General features: G+C 31.6%; 1 protein-coding gene across 6 annotated transcripts in view; it reads left to right on the top strand.

Moving 5' to 3' along the window:
* Positions 1-16,264, top strand: part of LOC128204056 (calmodulin-A-like) — a 35,123-nt gene extending 18,859 nt beyond the window's left edge. For 3 of the 6 annotated variants that reach the window (XM_052905391.1, XM_052905389.1, XM_052905390.1), the window contains exons 2-7: positions 10,055-10,106; positions 12,709-12,852; positions 14,154-14,216; positions 14,600-14,696; positions 15,081-15,181; positions 16,148-16,264. In XM_052905391.1, coding sequence (XP_052761351.1) covers positions 10,055-10,106; positions 12,709-12,852; positions 14,154-14,216; positions 14,600-14,696; positions 15,081-15,181; positions 16,148-16,179 — 489 coding nt within the window. In that variant the 3' untranslated portion in view covers positions 16,180-16,264. Of the gene's footprint in view, positions 1-10,054; positions 10,107-10,704; positions 10,750-12,708; positions 12,853-14,153; positions 14,217-14,599; positions 14,697-15,080; positions 15,182-16,147 lie in introns of all 6 variants that reach the window. The other 3 variants (XM_052905392.1, XM_052905388.1, XM_052905393.1) reach the window with 2 other exon arrangements.
* The last annotated feature ends 3,486 nt before the right edge of the window (positions 16,265-19,750 follow it).

Genomic DNA, 19,750 nt, shown 5'->3' with positions numbered 1-19,750 from the left:
CTGATTAGTTCAGCACAATCACATTTGCTTGCACTTAAAAAGGTCCACAATCTAAGATTTGTCTAACACTTAACTCTAAAATGGATTGTATTTGTGTTAAATAGAAAAGTAAGGTATAGGTTTTCATTTTGTTCCAACAATATTAAAAATCTAGTAAATTGATGATGTGTTAACGGAAAAGGCTTGTGATTTTTTTTAAAGTATTCAAGAGACTTGTTCTAACATAAAAACAAATTGTCGTTAAAAGCAATCGCGTGATTTATACTAATTCGGCCTGTTCACACATTCATTTTGGTAATTACAATATAAACCAGAATTATTTTTGAGCTCTATTCACATATAAATTATATCAATATATTTTGCATTGAACTTTTCACTTTGAAAAATAAGTATGTTCGGTACATCCGGATATAAGCAACTAGACCGTCATTATTGATATGCAGCTGCAGAGTTATTGCTTTGTAGATAAAGATCCTTTACAGTAAGATATGTGTGACTACGAAATTGATAATGTGATAACGGAAAAAGCCTGTGATTTTAATTGATAATATTTTCTATTGATTTTTATTGAAAGTATTCAAGTGGCATGATCTAACACAACAAATAATTGTCGTTTAAAGCATGATATATACTTACTCGGCCTGTACACACATCTATTTTGATAATGGTAATTTGATAATTATAATTACAATATAACCCAAAACTTTAAATAGACCATTTTGATGAACAATCTAAGACGAGCAAATATTTCACCGCAGCAAATTATATAATCCAACGAGACAGTAATAATACCAAACTAATCAGGTTGCCTCAAAAACGTGGCTTATTTATTATCCGACTTAAGTACTTAAGTATGTTTGTAAAACCAGGCCGTTAGTATTCATTCAACATCTTTTGTCATTAGTCATCAACATATTTTAGTCAATTTCCTAAAATTTTGAAATTCCAATATCAACTCTTGTATTAATATTTTAATAAAACAATGAAACCTACAGGGACATACCCACTAGCCGATAAGTAGGGTTTAATTGAATCATTATGAACAAAAATGGCATTGATCAAAATCATGATAGAATGATTCACGACAAGTTATTAACCTGAAACGAAAGTATGATGCCGTCGCCATTAATGACCACACGGACTACAATGCGAGAATAATGTGTGTCGGCCATGCTTCGAAGGCGACTCAATAAACGATTTTTTCAAGTACACAGGATAAATTGCTTTGTTTAGTTTAAAACATACGTTCGTACTAGCCTGGAATCAATTAGACACAAACGTATTTATAAACGTTTGGGCTATAGATAGTTCATTGATTAAAATCATGTTAGCATAATACACAACACAGGTTTTTGATCTGAAACGAGAGTGTGATGCCGTCGCCACGGATAATTGCACGGACGACAATGCCAAAGAAAGTCATTATTGTGTGTCGGTCATGCTCAAAGGCGATGCAATAAACGAACAAACAAGTGTACAGGATATGTTTAGTATACAACTTACGTTCGTACTTGCCAGGTCACAATTGGATACATATTCTTGTATTTATTATTTAAAATAAATTCGTATATTAATAATGTATTGGATACTTAACGTCAACAGTTGGAGTAATGATTTCAAACAATTAAAAGCCTTGCTTTACATTCAATCGGGATAAAAAAAGTTATTTTGCTGAAGTTATAATGACAACAATAATGTCACACGTCTGATAACTATTTAAATGCTAGTTCCTAACACATTTGTATATGCTGGTTTCTGACAAAATTAGTCCTTTAAGTTGAACATAGCTGGTACTTTATCGCACCGTTATTGTCCTTGATATCTGAATTACTGCTTTTCGATGCAATATTTTGTACACCGCGGGAAATGTCCTTGTAATATTGGCGCAAACTGTCAAGTTCAGTTATTGAAATATGCTATGCAAGAAATAATATGTGACATGGGTTTCTATTGTGACACTGTTTAGAGTGATATCTCATCCTTGAAAATAATCATTCATATTATGTTATATACACACCCGTGTGACGGTGTTGGTCTTGCCATATATAAATGTTTGTGTTGTCAGGTTTGAGTGATTTTCATACATTTTATGACCTAACGTTGCAAAATATTCTAAGACACAAATCAAGCTTAAATTGATCCATGAGTATACTTGCAAAGCACTTTTGATGTATTTAAAATAATAATGTTGTGCGCCTGGTGCTTGAGCGTTGCGTCTGGTTTGGACTCTATTGTCTCATCAGGAATAACGATAACAAAACGTAATAAAGAATATATACTATTTCAAAGTATTTCAAGCTGTGAATAAATCATGTTGTAAAAATCCATCAAATACATAAATAAATACAATTAATACTGCAAACACTCCAAAAATTCTCTATTACACTGACCTTGATTCTCAGAAGGCTTTGTTTGGCAAGTACGTCCTAATCCCATATTTGTTTAAAACCGAATATGTTTGCTACTAAAATAAATGAGCAGAGTATTATTTATTATTTTTATTAATATACACGTTTAATCGATTTATGTATGTAAGAGCATGTCATTTAAAATTGTTATTCTGTATTTTGTAAGACAATAATGCTTAGTGACTGATTCATCACCTACTTGTTTGAAATCAGTTTTTAATTTAAGATATTGTTCCGTCCAACTTTTTTTAGTTATTATATTTCAATACAGTTTATCTAAAGCATCGCACTGATTTTGGTTGTGATATCTCGAAATAATTTGCATAATACAGCATAATAATTGATCAAGTATAAGCAAAAACTTGGAATGTTACTTAAACGAACCGTTATGAACCATCTATAAAACATTGTGGCGTCTACAGTCTAGTAAACAAAACAAACTTAAAAGTGGTGTTTACATGGAGTGTCATGTGAGAGTGTAGTGTCAGATCAAATTTGTTATTTAATTGCTGGCCAATTGTACCGGCTCAAAATAATAATTATTTCATTGAGGTTTTTTTATCCTTTCTCAATCAGCAATTTAATTATTCATAACATTACAATTAGGTAATGGGACACAAAACATCCACTTAAAGTATTGAATTACATTACAATTAGGTAATGGGACACAAAACATCCACTTAAAGTATTGAATTACGTTTTTATTAAAACATATTATTTGTTTTATTTATCGAACTACAAGATCAATACTAGCCAATTGAATATCATTATTAAGAATATGGCAACTTAATATTTAAAAAAAAGGTACATACCATTATGATTCACCTATAAAAAGTACCAAACACACATTAAAACATAATACTGATTAAAAAAATGGTATTGCTGTTTAATAAAATTCAGCTTGATGTACCTCAGACGTTTGCTTTGTTGCAGTCTGTCTAGTTTTAATTGGCATGATATTCAAGTTGGTGTCTGAAATGTTATCTTCTGAATATTTAGTTTTATTTTATTTTAAATCTGAAAACGTTTACTCCGCTTATGTATCGAATTATTTTAAACAAACGCTATTTAGAACATTAAAGATGCACTCTCACAAATTTATCGTTTTTACAACTGTTTTTATTTTTCGACTTGAATGAGCCAATTTTTGCGTAAATATCTGCAAACCAGTGATATAAGATTGCTGACAAAAACACTGATCGCAGATTTTCATATTTAAGTTCAAAATTGATGCTTTATGCATTTTTCTTAAACCGTTAGTAACATTTTCGAACGGAAATATTAAAATCTGCGATCTGATCTTTTCAGATCTAAAATTGGCTCATTCCAATACAAAAAAATAAAAAAAGTTGTCAAAACGGTCAATCTGTAAGAGTGCAGCTTTAAAGGGAATTCACTTAATAAATTATTTCAATGTGGTATTCTATATCCTTTTTAAATCAGCAATTTAATTATGCATAACATTACAATTAAGTAATGAGACAATATCAAAAAGGATTAGCGTCTCTGTAAATATTGCAGCGGATGACATTAGTGAGCTAACTTGAAATTTAAAACGAATTACCAATATTTTTGTTTTGTTAGCGACACAAAATATAATTGTAGACATAGTTAAACCTGAGTAAATTCGAGGTAGATTGAATAAAAAAAATGGTGAGATTTTTGTTTTAATTGTAAGACGTTAATGTTTATACATGTGTTATTCTTCATATTTTATAACTTTGCTTTCACTTTTGATTTGGCTATTATACCAAAGCAAACGAATTTAACTGAATATAAATTTGATTTTTTTCCTGAAGATGCCATTATTCGACAAAGTTCTCTATAGTTCAATTGCTGAATTTAAATCTATTGGTGCTTTAACGGAATGCACTGCATGTTTTCTGTTCCATAGAAGAGCAACTGGACTCTATATTTAATTCAAATGTCTTATGAAACACTATTTATCAAATGAGTATTTTTCGTTATACAAATCCTAATTGCCAGAGGCGGAGATCTGCATCAAAATGCGTTAAATATACATTAATTGAATATGGCGTCAAATCCTTAGGGATCAATTATTAAAATATACTTTCTAATTATTTTCCACGCCCGTAACGTCATTAATGTCCAAAAAATAATATATGTACGAAATATTTTCAGCTTTGGTTACTTAAAGACCCATCGGTGCGGGTGCAACCTTTTGTAAATATGCTGTAATTTGTTGTAATTGCACATGCCACAATAATCAAAAACTTACTTACTAAATTACTTACTTATTTACTTGTTGACTTACTTACTTACTTACTTAAATATGCTGTAATTTGTTGTAATTGCACATGCCACAATAATCAAAAACTTACTTGCTAAATTACTTACTTATTTACTTGTTGACTTACTTACTTACTTACTTAAATATGCTGTAATTTGTTGTAATAGCACATGCCACACTAATAAAAAGACTTACTTACTTACGAGGTTCTTTAATATGTCAATGATATTAAGCAATAATTAAATTTAAATAAATCTCCGAATTAAAATGTGTGTTGTCCTTGCAATTAACGCGTGCTTGTCGTTTGAAACATGTTAGCGTTACTGCCTTCTCAGAGTCAGCCATGAGAAAATACAAAACAGGTTAACGTCTCTCTGACCGTTCATTTACCACATAAAACATTCATTTCAACATTTTTAAACACAAAGTTCACATATAATTTTATAAAGCTTTATTCTATATATTATTGGTCGTTAATCCAAGCTCCTTTGATCCATCTTCGCTCATAAAAAACAGCATAGAAAGCAAGCATAGTCATGAAGATCACGACTAAAGATAAGCCTGACAAAATACAACACATTTATATAACATCAAATGGATCGTAACAATACGGCTTTACTAAAATAAATATTGTTACATATGAACAGAAAATATCATTTGCAAATAATATATCTAGTTTTATTTCTACACCTTGCAATGACAATTCAACATTCGTATGGCCTGAACTTTCTGAATGGTATCTTCAAACATTTACATCAATCCTACTATCTAACTATGTCTACACTGGACTGTGTCTACATTGTGCCTTTGTTCAAGACATACTGAATGCCTCTTTGAGACTACCATGATTGAATTGAATTACTATTGATAATATTGAAAGTGAACTAAGGACATGTGAAGTGTGTGTCCTTTATCTCCCATCTCAATGTTAAGCTGATAGAACACGTGGTTAGTGTTTCTGCTCATGATTTCTTATATTCCAAAAATATAGACCAAAATAAGTGTATTAGTACATACATAAAAATGGCTTATTTTCATGCATCCTAGTTACGAATGTGGCATCCGTCTGTAAAAGGACTCCATATTTTTTATTATTTGACGAAAACCAAACACATGTGAACTAACATATGAATTAGTTCAATGTTGGTCTACTCTTATTAAACCTTTAACATTCAATGCTTGGTGCGGAAAAACGGTTTGTTTGAAGATATTAGCGTCTGTGCTGCTTTATACTGACATGAATGAGTGAACTGATCAAATATTTAACCGATTGAACATCTGGAGCTAAGGTTCGTTCACATGTTTGATCCCCACCAGATGCGCAAAATACGGTGTAGTCTTTTTCACTTCCTTTTCCTCTTCCATTTACAATGTTTGTTTGTTTTTATTTGTTTGAAATTATAAATATGCTTATGGTTTGTTTCCGTGTAAGTTAGTGATATATTCATAGATTAAGGTCCAAAAGCTATATTTCACGAGAGGTGTCGACACGAGTGAAATATTTACTTTTGGTGATCTCGAGTTGAAATGTACTGACAATGAATCAAAATTTGTTTATATAATATGCCATAAATCGATATGAAATAAAATCTGAGTTATGTTGCGCTAATTATACATGGTTTTAATAATTCCCTTGAAAACTATCAAGCATATTTTTCAAGATTCATAATTAATGAGCGAATAAACTTACGCTTCACATACTATTGAGGTAAAAGTGTATATATTTCGAATTCGAATACTGGCCTTCTACACAGCTTATCTACAGTAAACGACTTATTATATTGTTCGAACGACTAACGTAACTTATTAAAACGACAAAATTGGCCAATCAGAATATAAGTCCTTCTTTAAAGTATTTTGTAATACGATTAGCTCTTGCTATAGCCATGTTAACAATGTCGCGAATTTGAGTGATATTTTTATTTCTGATTAGCCAATACTCTGTTTTATCGAGATACGTAAGTCGTTTTAAAGAGATACATTAATCGTTTTAACGACATACGTAACTTGTTTTACAGGATATGTACCTCGTTTTAACGAGCTACTTAGTCATTTTAACGAATTACCACCTCGTTTTAACGAGATACGTAAATTGGTTAAATGAGATACTAACTAACTACTAACGAGATACTTAGTCATTTGGACGATTTACTAAGTCGTTTAAACGAGATAAAAATAAATAACACGTACGTCACCTGAATGCCACCGTTCAAAATCCATATAACATAAAACATATGTAAGTAATTACATAATTATACATACAATGTGTGAAACATAGGTAGCTGATGAGCGTTGAAACGAAATTTATATCGACTGTCAAACTGAACATGCCATTTTGCATTATAGGTGAGATATCAATTGAACTGATTTACGTTATTGGAAAAAGAAATACATTTTCTAACCAATGAACCACCTTTCTGTGGCCTATTGCAAGTAATTGTAATATATCAATATATATTTCGCATGAGATTACGAAGATATTAATCACAATTATGTTATATTTAAATGGTGGTCATGCCGTATAACTAAAGCATGTTTTTATGTGTAGAAAAAAATTGAACTGTGATGTGATATAACCATTTTGTAATTAGGAAATTCTCATTCATGACGTTTCAATTCGAACATTGGGCTGGTTATTCAGTAATTCTATCGTCAATTGATTTTCACCGGTCAATTTTTTCCAATCGGTATTTTACTGCGTTACACATACATTAATTTAGCCTGTAGACAAAGCGCTGGAGATCTATAGATACATAAAAGAGATTGTAAACATTTATAAATTTATTTCGATATTTTGATAAATGTCTCCATAACAACCGGGAGAATGATACGGGTTTGCCAATCTCACTGTTTAATTTTGTAATCATATCTTCATTTGTGGTAATTGGAAAACAAATCCCACAATTGATCATCGCGGTTTTATTTCCCAAGGGATACATGATGTGTATCAGTAATCTCCGTGTAATGGAGATCAAACGTTAGCATTTTACACAGCTCATTAAACATGGCAATCCTGGTTTCAGTAAGTAGTCCGGTTTATCCTATAGAACAATAATTCTGGTTTGGTGCCTTTAATTAATAACAAGCTAATTGTGTGTACCACATACATAATATGTAGAAGCAGTGTACTTGGGTATATATTTCTGTTTTCATGTTCAAGTAGATGTATAGACCAGTGTGGCTGTTTTTGTTTTCTATAAATGCAAAATATATCAAAATATTTTCTAACCGAGGATCTGGTCTTATAATACAAAGTCTAATATTTAACATTACTTAAAATTAAACGTAGATGACCTTAAATTGAAGTATGAGGTTGAGGACTCATAAACTAGTTTAACGAATCGATGATTGTCTGATTTGCTGACCCACCTAAGGCAGTAACCTGAAATGTTATCATACAGACACGTTAGTGCATGTGTGGTCAGTCTGTGTTGTTTGGATGTTTTTGTCTTTCATTCAGTCTCTGTTGGACATTAGCCAAGAGCCTTTATAGTGGTCATTAATTCAATTTTGGCTACTGGACATGTCCCTGTAATTTCCATTGAAACGAACAAGCTTACGTTTGTCTTTGGGATTTACAAAAAAGTTCGAGAAAGTTCGAGAAATACCACTTTCTCATTCAACTTATATATCAGTTGGCAAACTATTTATTTAAACTTTCCTGTAGCGTTTACTAATGATTTGAAGTAAGTATTTGCACATATCCTTCCTTTTTGACATTGTAGAAAACCTGTCGTCAATCCCTTAAAGTAACACTCCTGTTTAAATCAAAACATACACATGAATAACAAACATATACTTTGAGTGATTACCCTTTTCATTTTTATACTAAATAATGCATTAATGGAAAATAGCACCTGATAACAAGATTGTAACTGTGAATCTATTAGCTGAAAACGCACAAATATCACAGATAACGTATGACTGGTGTTCATAAAAGATTTACATTGATCAACTTCATAGCAACATTATGCTCGATATTTATTCATCAGTTTCGGTAAATTTAAATAATACTATAGGGTTAATACACCTTTTTGAGGTCGTTACCATCTCCAAAAGCCCGCAAAATGGTTTACAGCCCGAGTGCGTAGCATTATCGCTATTATTGCATAAAATTATACACCATGGATAACTTTTGTGTTAAAAAAGCTGTTAAATGTCACAAAAATGCAAAAACAGTTAGTTCAAAATAACCTCCAGAACAGGTGCTTGTGTGATGTCATAAGTGATGTCATTGAAAAAGTTTTACTTTAAGCTCGATTCGAGCCGCAACATAACTCGGCAGTTGCATTTTGTTTCGACGCCATTTTTTGCAGTGTTCATTCGTTTGAAAAGTTTTTTTTTTGAAATTGACTGGATTACTGGGATTATTTACACACAATACCTATTGGATAATCGATTAATTACCGATATATATGTAGTCCTACTTTAACCATTATTTGTATTGACAACTAATTTAAGCCTGAAAATTTTGTAAACATGTTCTTGATAAAATGTATATCATCTTCAGCATCAGAGAAAAAAATATTTGAAATTTCTTTGTTCATTGCAAACGACGTAATGGAATCATGTCCATATAGATCGTTTGTTCTGAATAAAATCGACAGAAATAACTAAAGTTCGGAGGAGTTGAACGTTTTAGACTTAATTTAGTGCTTTTAAAGCAAACAAATAGTCAAAACAACTGAAGAAAGAACTAGTAAACACACATCAGCTTTCCAGGAAAAGACAACTCAGAAGAAAATATGTATGTTAGATGCGGTTTATTTAATTTGTTAATATTTGTATACAGCTATATATGCTGAAATTTGTTTTTTGTGCAAAAGTTGACATCGTTGACCCACTTTCGGAAAGAAACCAGGTCGCTCAGCTGCCCTTGTTATGATGCGAGCCATGAAAGCGCTTATGTAAAACAAAAAACCCGTCATTAACGGCACGTGAATGTACTGAATAATGCATTTTGCGTTTTAACGCCCCCGATAACGGACCGAAAACACACATTTTATGCAATAATATAAATTGAGGTGTATTTTTTTTTTGGGATTAAGCGTGCATCTTTTAATGTGTGCCCATTAGTTATAATCTTTTTTTTTTCAATATGTTGCATCGAAAAGAGATATACATGGGTGGAAGAAACGTTTGTACAATTGGTCAAACCGTTTAAAGCAAAGTTCTTTATTGATTTTCGTCGGAAAATTCTGTAAATAAGCTTTTAATATAACTCCACTGACAATATTCGGAGTGAGAAGGAAGACGATGCAAACAGCATTAACAACACCAGAAACAGTACACCATGCCTAAAATAATGAACAGTTAATGTTAAGCTTACACTGATTTGTTAGGTCATTAGCAAAACTAGTTATTATTGTGCTGGAAATATGTTGTTATCTTTCAGGCGAGCAAAAAGAAACCAAAACAAGAAGATGGTGAAACAACGATGGATAAAGGTAAAAACATTATTCTGTATTTACATTAGGTAAATAGTGAATTGGATCTAACTGTGCTTTTATTTAACCGACAAATATATTTTAAAAAAGAGAACATTCGAAGGCACAAGAAAAAAATCACAGCTATCGAGCTTTTTCTGACAGGTTCAGTCCTTTAAACTGATCCTGCATGATGTTTTTAAACCACTTTCACTTAGTTTAGACTATGTATATAGCATCATTTACAAAACAAATCTATTCAAACTTTGTTCACTCTATGAAAACTAATTTTCAAAAATGACATCGTTTTATACGTGTCAAAACCGTTTGATCTAGAACTAAGGCTGGCTGTTTTTTTTAATACAGTGGAAAATATCAAAGTGATATTTTTTGCTGTTTGAGACAGTAAAATATCTTTTTTATTTCACTAATATATCTTTATAAAAACACGGAAATAAACTGTTATTATTATAAAGATCCTAAAAGTATGTGTTATAATTATATTTTTATATGCGTAATTTTATTGACAATTGTGTTTTGAGTTTCATCGTGTTCTAGTTCTACAATTAAATGTACTAACTATGTACTTATAAAACGAACAACACATTTCACCGTGCAGCAAGCGTATACTCAAGTCACGATGTGGAAAAGAACTTTGATTCCGGCAAGTTTATCAATGATAATTGTACACACCCTGTATTAGTTTGTCATGTGTTGTGTTGATTTTGTTGTGGTTGTTGTAGTAGTCTCTTTCTTGATTTGACCGTTTTTTACTGCCCAGTTTCTTTTCAGTTCTATATTTTAATTTGCTTATTAAGTTAATGAATTAAATAGATGATTTCAAAAATACACCCAAGCCTTCTACTTGAGTGCATTTTTAAATGTAGTTTGCTGCTACATAAAAGGAACTGGTTCTTATATTTATTACGTATGCATGTGTTTTCTCATACCTTTATTATTTCGGTATGCATTTGTTTTCTCATACCGTTATTGTTTCGGTATGCATGTGTTTTCTCATGCCGTTATTATTTCGGTATGCATGTGTTTTCTCATACTGTTATTGTTTCGGTATGCATGTGTTTTCTCATACCGTTATTAGTTCGGTATGCATGTGTTTTCTCATACCGTTATTATTTCGGTATGCGTGTGTTTTCTCATACCGTTATTATTTCGGTATGTATGTGTTTTCTCATACCGTTATAATTGTTTTGCCTCCTCAGTTTTTCTGTGCTGTGTAATATTGCTGGGAATTTAATGTTCATGATAAATGATGTATTTCATGAGCAAACGCTTTAAGGAACTGTATTGCTGTTTGAATAGAAAATAATGATATTACAATCATACAGTTTTAGTAGAGTGTACTATTTGGCTAACAAATGATAGTTTATGTTTTTTGTTTTTTTTTGTTTTTCACTTACAAATTGAATATTAATTGAATGAATCAAAACTTCAAAAACAATTTTGTCTGTACAAAATGTACCGTCTTGAAAGACACATGCATATTATGATATTGCAATATTTTTGAGAAAGATTCATGCATAAGGTTAATTTTTGTTATCATAATATATCATTTAGAGCTGCTAACTAAATACACCTTGTATGTTGCTATAAAGTGTTATCAAGTCCGACTGTGTCAAAGCAATAGGCTGCATTCTGGCTTGATGTAACAGGTTGTTTAATCACATCTTCAAGTGTAAAATACATAAAGGGACATCAGTTATAAGTGACTGCAATTCCAAATCACATTGAGAATATCCAACGATAAATTTTGAAATTAAAGTGACAGTTCAACTGGAGTTATTATAACTCAACTGGTAATAGGAAATGATAAGTTGTCGACCGGTTAAATAAAGTAGCTTGCTCCTTTAAATGATTTCATTGGTTGATGGTAAGTATTTGACAAATATCATAAAACGCTTTGGCTAACTTGACCATACCAAAGTATTTACAAACGTTTTACACCTGGCTTCACAAACAGCATATCTATTTCCAATTGCACATATTTAAAGATACCATCATCTTCAGAGCACTGTGTTTTTTATGACTGCAATGTTCTGTAAATGTAGTTAAACAGCATACCATACGTTCTTTTAAAGATGCACTCTTATTCCCAAAAAAGATTAACCACAATTAATAATATAGTTTAAATATTCAAAAAGGATGAATAAATGTCCAAAATAATGGTTCTTATGAAGGATACCGAGTTTAATTTTAAAGAAACGAGCATAAAACACGGTATTTCTACCTTATGGGACTATAGTAGACCACAATAAACCTTTTAGCATTCACCAATCATTTAATATTTTTGCGTTTTCAACTATTAAATACATGGTTACAATTTTGTTATCAGTAATTAATTTTCCATTTTAAATGCATTATTTAGAAAATAGTTGAAGGTGTATCACTCAAAATTTATGTTTGTTATTTATGTGTATGTTTTGATTTTGAATAAGAGTGTCACTTTAATAAGACATTTTAGGTATCGCCGTTTACTTATTTATATTTCAATAAAGTATCATTACTTAAATACAGTGTCATCCAGAAATATTTTAACACCACTCAACTGTATTCTGAACAATATTGTTGTTCATTGAATGCTAACATTGGCACATACTGTTTGCAGAAATACGTGAGTTGTTCCGACTGTTTGACACAAACAATGACCGTTCCATATCAGTGCAGGAGCTGGGCAAGGCGATGAGGTTCCTGGGAATGTCACCTACAGAACAAGGGATAACTGATGCCATGAGTGCCTTGGACACAAACGGTATAAAACTTAACTCGCACTTCATCATTATTTTTTAGACATAATATACGCTATATTGCAATTGCTTAATACATTTTAGGTTAACCAAAGCTTTCCCTACCTATGAAAATGTAAATATATGTTAATTTTCTGAAATTAAAAAAGGGTAGCTCAAGTATCAATAGGTTTTAAGTTAAAGAAACACCGTTCCCATAGGCGGTGTAATATCCCATGTGTGTATAAGAATCCCCATTATTTGATTAAAAATCCTAAGTAGCGCGTGTGTCGTTGACAATAATTAAATGTTAACTACATTCATTCGAGGTGTGAAAGGGAAAAAAAGTTTAAAATAACATTAGATAAAGAGGAAGATAGAAGTAGTTCGCTATTGACACTATCATTATTGGAAACAGGCATCTGCGCATAATTTCCTCGAGCGCGTATATTATACATCCATAAAGAAATCAATATATCAGAGAGGTCACTTACTTACAACTCCTTGCTGGCAGTTTCATTTAATTAGTAAAGTCTTTTTCTGCATCTTCTACTTTAGTCTTAAAAAATTGAAGTAGAACGTGGAACAGCTATTCCTTTTAGATTAACATAAGAAATCGGTTTAACTGCTTTTCGCTTATGTCACTTAAGAACATTTTGTTTATCCATCATGCAGTGCATTTGTCATAGAAATGGAAACTTAGAAGCAACAAAACAAACGAATTGATTCTTAAATTAGCAGTTTTTGTCTTCAAATACATTTGTTTTATAATTATACAGGACGAACCAAAGTTATGTTTAGCTTTGTTTACCGGGACATATTTAAGTGAAGGCCCCACTTTTTATCGGACGATCTTAAGTCAAGTTTAACAGAAACAAATTAAACACACAGTTCTTCTTTGGTATTGATTGTTTAATATTGTGTTTTGATACGGTTTAAGAAAATTGAAAAAAAAAGATAGTCATGATTAACCATTTCTCGTATTTTAAGTTTTTGTCAGCTGAATAAAATATTGTTCTTTATTGTGTAATGTTTAATATTGTTCGTGAAATTATAGGCCTCGTGAAAATACAATGAATGGAAATTCAAATTAATATATAGATACTGGATGAATAATTATAATGGAAAAATAACTGTCTCGGTGTTATTTGAACGGTTCATTGACAATTGTATGTGTTATTTAAACGGTTCATGACAATTGTATTAAATGGTTAATGCATCACTGTTAAGGCTTTTTATCTTTGATACCGAGATATTATTTAGAATTTTCCATTATATTTCTGACTAAATTGTTCTATCAAATATGACACTTTGATTAATTTTTCAGAAAATGGCAGGATGGAGTTTCAAGAATTTTACAAATTTATGCAAGCAGAGATGACTAAACTGAGTATATAGTACAATCTCTTTTGTATTTCTTTTTATTCAATATAAAAAAACAGTTACTGTTTCTACTGTATACTATAAACGATATCTAACTTATTTTTTTCCAAATGTGCTCATGCATTATTGCATATCCTAGACATGGATTCCGTCTCCCGCCCGTTGCAAATTTTTATGATGCGCTAAACACCGTGATTATGTTTAAACGTGATAAAGCAATATTCTTGCTAAACAACTTTAAGCATTTATAAAGGCATATGAAATGAACCGTGTATTTGATATATTGAACTGTAAGGCCTCAATTCATCTGCGAGAACAATGTACTATTTGCAAGTATAATTATTATGGGACTGGAACAGACGAGAAATGTCATTATTCCTCTTGCCTCAGATGAAGCAAATTTCACAAACAACCAAGACACCGTACGCTCAGCATTCCGGACGTTTGATAAGGATGGAAATGGATACATAGACGAGAAGGAATTAAGGTGATTTCTCTTGAAACTAGAATTGGAATGAGTTGAAAAATATATTTTGTTTATTTTTCCTTCAAGTTAATAAATTACCTACCGTAATGAAATATTTAACATTGAGATATTAAAACCATTCCTTTAAGATTACAATCATCGATTGGGAATGTTTTTGAAAAAAAAATCGGAACTGAAATGGGAATGTATGAAAATGTTTGTTTCGATTGTTTCGATGAATATAGATGTAAAATACAAACCAAGATGGTCGTTGTTTTATGTTCATCAAGATAGTCTGTATAATCCAACTGTCCGCAATATAGCAATACACTCTAAGAATTTAGTCGCGTCATTAAAGCGATTTAAATAAAGATACCAACAATCAAACGAATACTGCAATTTCAGAATTGCAATGAAGAAGTTAGGTGAAGCATTGACGGACAAGGAGCTGGACGATATGATGAAACAAACTGATGTCGATGAGGATGGCAAAATCAATTATGAAGGTATTGGAGTCAAGGTTTTATGTTATGTCATTGTGATGAAAATCGACTATGAAGGTATTGGAGTAAAGGTTTATGTTATGTCATTGTGATGAAAATCGACTATGAAGGTATTGGAGTAAAGATTTATGTTATGTCATTGTGATGAAAATCGACTATGAAGGTATTGGAGTAAAGATTTATGTTATGTCATTGTGATGAAAATCGACTATGAAGGTATTAGAGTAAAGATTTATGTTAGGTCATTGTGATGAAAATCGACTATGAAGGTATTGGAGTAAAGATTTATGTTATGTCATTGTGATGAAAATCGACTATGAAAGTATTGGAGTAAAGGTTTTATGTTATGTCATTGTAATGAAAATCGACTATGAAGGTATTAGAGTAAATGTTTTAGGTGAGGGCATCAGAATGAAACATTTCGTTGTCGACGGGAGCGTGGCAATCAACTGTGACAGCATTGGAGTTGATATTTAAAGTTGAGCCATTTTGATCAAATAAGCTAAATGGCCAATGAACTGTGTATGTTTTAGAGTAGCGATTTTAATCGCATTTATTTTAATGAACAAGCTGATGTTGATGGTTACGACAAATCAATCTGAGTTGTTGTAAAGTTGTTGAGCTATGTTATTATGTTAAAAAAAAACTGATGTCCATGTGGACGACAAAATCAACAATAAAGATTTTGGAGTGAAGGTTTTATGATGAGGAACATTTGTCAGTTTTATTATGCTGCATGAAGTCAACAGTTTCAATTTCATCCCAATGTTTTACAAATTACCATGATTATTACATCGGATACATGGCGGAGCAGTTTCAAAGTAAACCATTTGCCAAATAAAGTATTAGGAAGGCAAGCTTTAACTTTTCATTGTCTATGATACTCCACTAATATTATGCATTCATGAACTAGTTTGATATAATTTGGTCAAGAAAATATGTTTGTTATTAAAGATTTCTTTATTTCAGAGTTCGTTAAGATATGGTGTGAAACAACTTGAGGAACTCCTATCCTGCTACATAGTTATCATTGAATGGACTGGAATTTTGCATCCTTTGTATATCTGTTTCATTATAAAGGCATATAATTATGTATTTATGCTTATTTTTGAATAAGTTACGTAAATGGTACTGTTCTTGTTCTCATTGAACATTTAGGCAGTTGGATTTAACATCATCAATTAGTTCGTTGTTTAAGTTATATAAAGCGTAATTGCATAATGCGCACGAAAGAAAATACCGATTGACCGCAACAAAAACTTCAGTTGGTGCAATAAGGTAAACCTTTAATTGTGTATTTCAACCTTAAATACTTTAAACCGCCTGAGCCCACTAGCGTACAAAAATTGCCTTCAAAACGGTACGTTTTACTTAAACAATTTAAAATATTCCCTTGAAAGGCTAAGTGATTCACTTGCTCTTGCAAGCAAGTTTAGTAACTAATACTGAAGGCGAAATGTTCTCGAAAACGATTTATAAAAAAGAGAATGTAAATATTCCATTAACTGGCATTTCGCATCCTTCGTATATATGTTTTATTTCAAAGGAATACGATTATGTATTTATGCTAATTTTTTAATAAATTATATGATACTGTTCTTGTTTACATTAAACATTCAGTTGGATTTGACCGCATCAATTAATTTGTTGTTAAATTTAAATTTAGCCTACTTTCATTAGCATAATGAAAAATATGAATGTCGCTTTACCGCAACATAATCTTCAGTAGATGCATATCAGGTAAACCTTTAATTGTGCAATTCAACCTTAAATACTTAAAACCTACTGAGCCCACTTGCGTACAAAAATTGCGTTACGTTTTTACTTTGACACTATCATTGGCAAAATTAACGCAGTTCGTACAATTAACTCAAAATTAAGTGAGGATAATTGCCAAGTAAAAGATAAATTTATGATTGAACATTCGAAATAAGTTTTACCCTTTTCGATAAAATACTTTGTTTAAAAACAATCCGAAATGTGGAATATCAGTAGTAATTTATTGTGAACCAGCTGTGCTGCACAGGCACAGCGACTTAGCACCTTTACATTAAGTGTCTACATCTGACAAATTGAACTTGCTGACCATTAATCAAGCAGGAGGAATACTGGCATTTCTCTACTGTGCTCTGGCAGTTTGTTTAATAATTAAAATTTCTCCGGTAGGTAGCATTCTGCCTAATCACTGTTTTTCGGGATCGACATATAGAGTTGCAAGTTAATGGCAACTTTGTTGGAAATTCCGCTGAGAAACGTATGAACTACAACTACAATACAACACCCTCATTAAACTCCCTCAAACTTAACTTTTTATAAACATGACATAGTTCTAAAACGAACTTTCTGTTTCTCGATCGGGCAATACATGGACAAAATAATCCCAATAGGAAAACATTTGAGGGGAATCCCGTTGTTTCCCGATCGAGCTATAAATTGACTGATTGGAAAGCATTAAATTTGTTGTTTTGAAATCGGGCATTAGCCTTCTTTATTATTTCTTTTAAGGAATTTATTGCATTTAAGAACTAATATATTTATGCCAATTTAATTGCAAATAGAGCCTAGTAGAAGGATATTTCTGAACATCAACAGTCGCTATTCCTTACAACCTTATATTTGTGACTATGTACGACATGCTTTAAAGGCAACTTTAAGCACAAACAAATCATATACTTAGATTAAATAAATTTAGGCCCAATATAAATCACAGGAATAATTGTATCAACTTTGATAGTGCTACTGCTTACTTTTTTTCTACGTGATTATTACAATTTTCATCAGTTTATTCACAACCCTAAACGTAATAATTGTTTTTTAATGTTTATATTGGTGTATTGACATGGTACACTTTTCATTTAAAACAAAGAATAGTTAGTTTTAATTGTTGATTTCCGCTTGTTTTGCAGTTTGAATATATAGCAAACAATGCATGACTGAAACCTTCATTAAGCCTTTTCCAGATGCAAATGAATATCACCGTTTTATCTCGAAAACATACATTATAATTACTTTTTACAACATGTCCTCATAAAAGAAACGTAAACTATATGCACCTGCGGATCCGGGGTGTAAACTGTCAAGTTCATCATATAAAAGAAACAGAGATATGACATCATTTAGCCGATATATTGTAAAATCAACAACATTTTTCCGTTTCAAAAGAACGTATAATTGCAGTTCATTTAATTTATCTACTTTGAAACAGAACAATTACCTGGAGCTATTGGCATTTGGAGTAAATAAATGTTTTGTATAACTGCAATTGTTGAAGGAAATGCAATATTTATTTAAACACGGAAATGCAATTCGAAAAATATGTTTTCTTTGCAGTTGGACTTTATAGTGAAATTGAAATAGTCTGCTTAAAGGAAGACATATGAAGTGTATGTACTGCTTAAAAGAAGAAGGAGGTTTGTTAGAGCGCTGCATTAAGTGAAAAAGACGATGTATGTGCACTGCATAAAGAAGGGAGAGTTTATTTGTCCACTTCTCAATCCAAGATGGAGTATGTATGTGCAAGGCTTAAAAGGAAGAGGGGCGATATTCATGCACTGCTTAAAGGAAGAACGAGAATGTATGCGCATTGCTTACAGGAAGAGGGGTGATGTTTGTGCACTGCTTAAAGGAAGGATGAGAATGTATGTGGACTGCTTAAGAGAGAGAGGCGGTACCTGTCCACTGCTAAAAGTAGGGTAGGTTATGCATGGGCACTCATTTAAGGAAGAAAGAGGATGCGTGTACAATGACAATGTATGTTGTATATGTATTGCTACAGTGAGGAGAGAGGATGTATATGCACTGCTTAATGAATTGGAGAGGAACATGTTATGTCTTAAAGCAGTAGAGAGTGTGCTATCATACATTTTCGTTAAAAGCTTAATTACATTTTCACTCTAATTGTTTGCACGACAACGAGGGATATACGTTTTCTAACGATGATTGTTCTCCTTGGTTGAACAGTTTATCATCATTCACGTAAAAAAAACAGAAGTTGATATATTTATGATGTCTTGTTTTCTTCTGTGGAGATTGTGTCATTTGGAAACTAATTGTTTTGACATAGGAATTCAGTTTAATGCACATAAAGTCAAGCGACCATATACACGCAGTCACAACTCTGAATAATACATGCCAGTATCTAACGGTTTTGTGTTTCAGCAATATATGACAGCGATGATGTTCGCCTTGCTACACAAATAAACAACTTGATATTGATTTGAATATCTGTGCTGTTAATAATTGCAATTTGGTTTTAAGCGGAACAAAGCACTTTCCTTTATAACTTGTTTATTGTCTGTGAAATACCTTAGTTGAAAACAATGAAATCAATTGTCTTTTATCAGAAGTCCTTAAGAAAAGTAACTAACTTTATTTCTTCATAAATTGAACTTTGTATTGACTTATTATCAAATAAATGTTCTCACAATTAGTTTTAATGACGTCATTTGATATGCTGTGTCCGGTCTATACATAGACAAGTCAATACGGCGTGTATGAAGTTATTCTTCCAGCGTTAATATGACGTCATAAAATAAACTGTCCCGGTCTATAAATAGATAGGTCAATGTGGCG

The sequence above is a fragment of the Mya arenaria genome, chromosome 10 (assembly GCF_026914265.1).
Source record: "Mya arenaria isolate MELC-2E11 chromosome 10, ASM2691426v1".
NCBI lineage: Eukaryota > Metazoa > Mollusca > Bivalvia > Myida > Myidae > Mya > Mya arenaria.
This window is presented reverse-complemented; position numbering and strand designations above follow the sequence as displayed.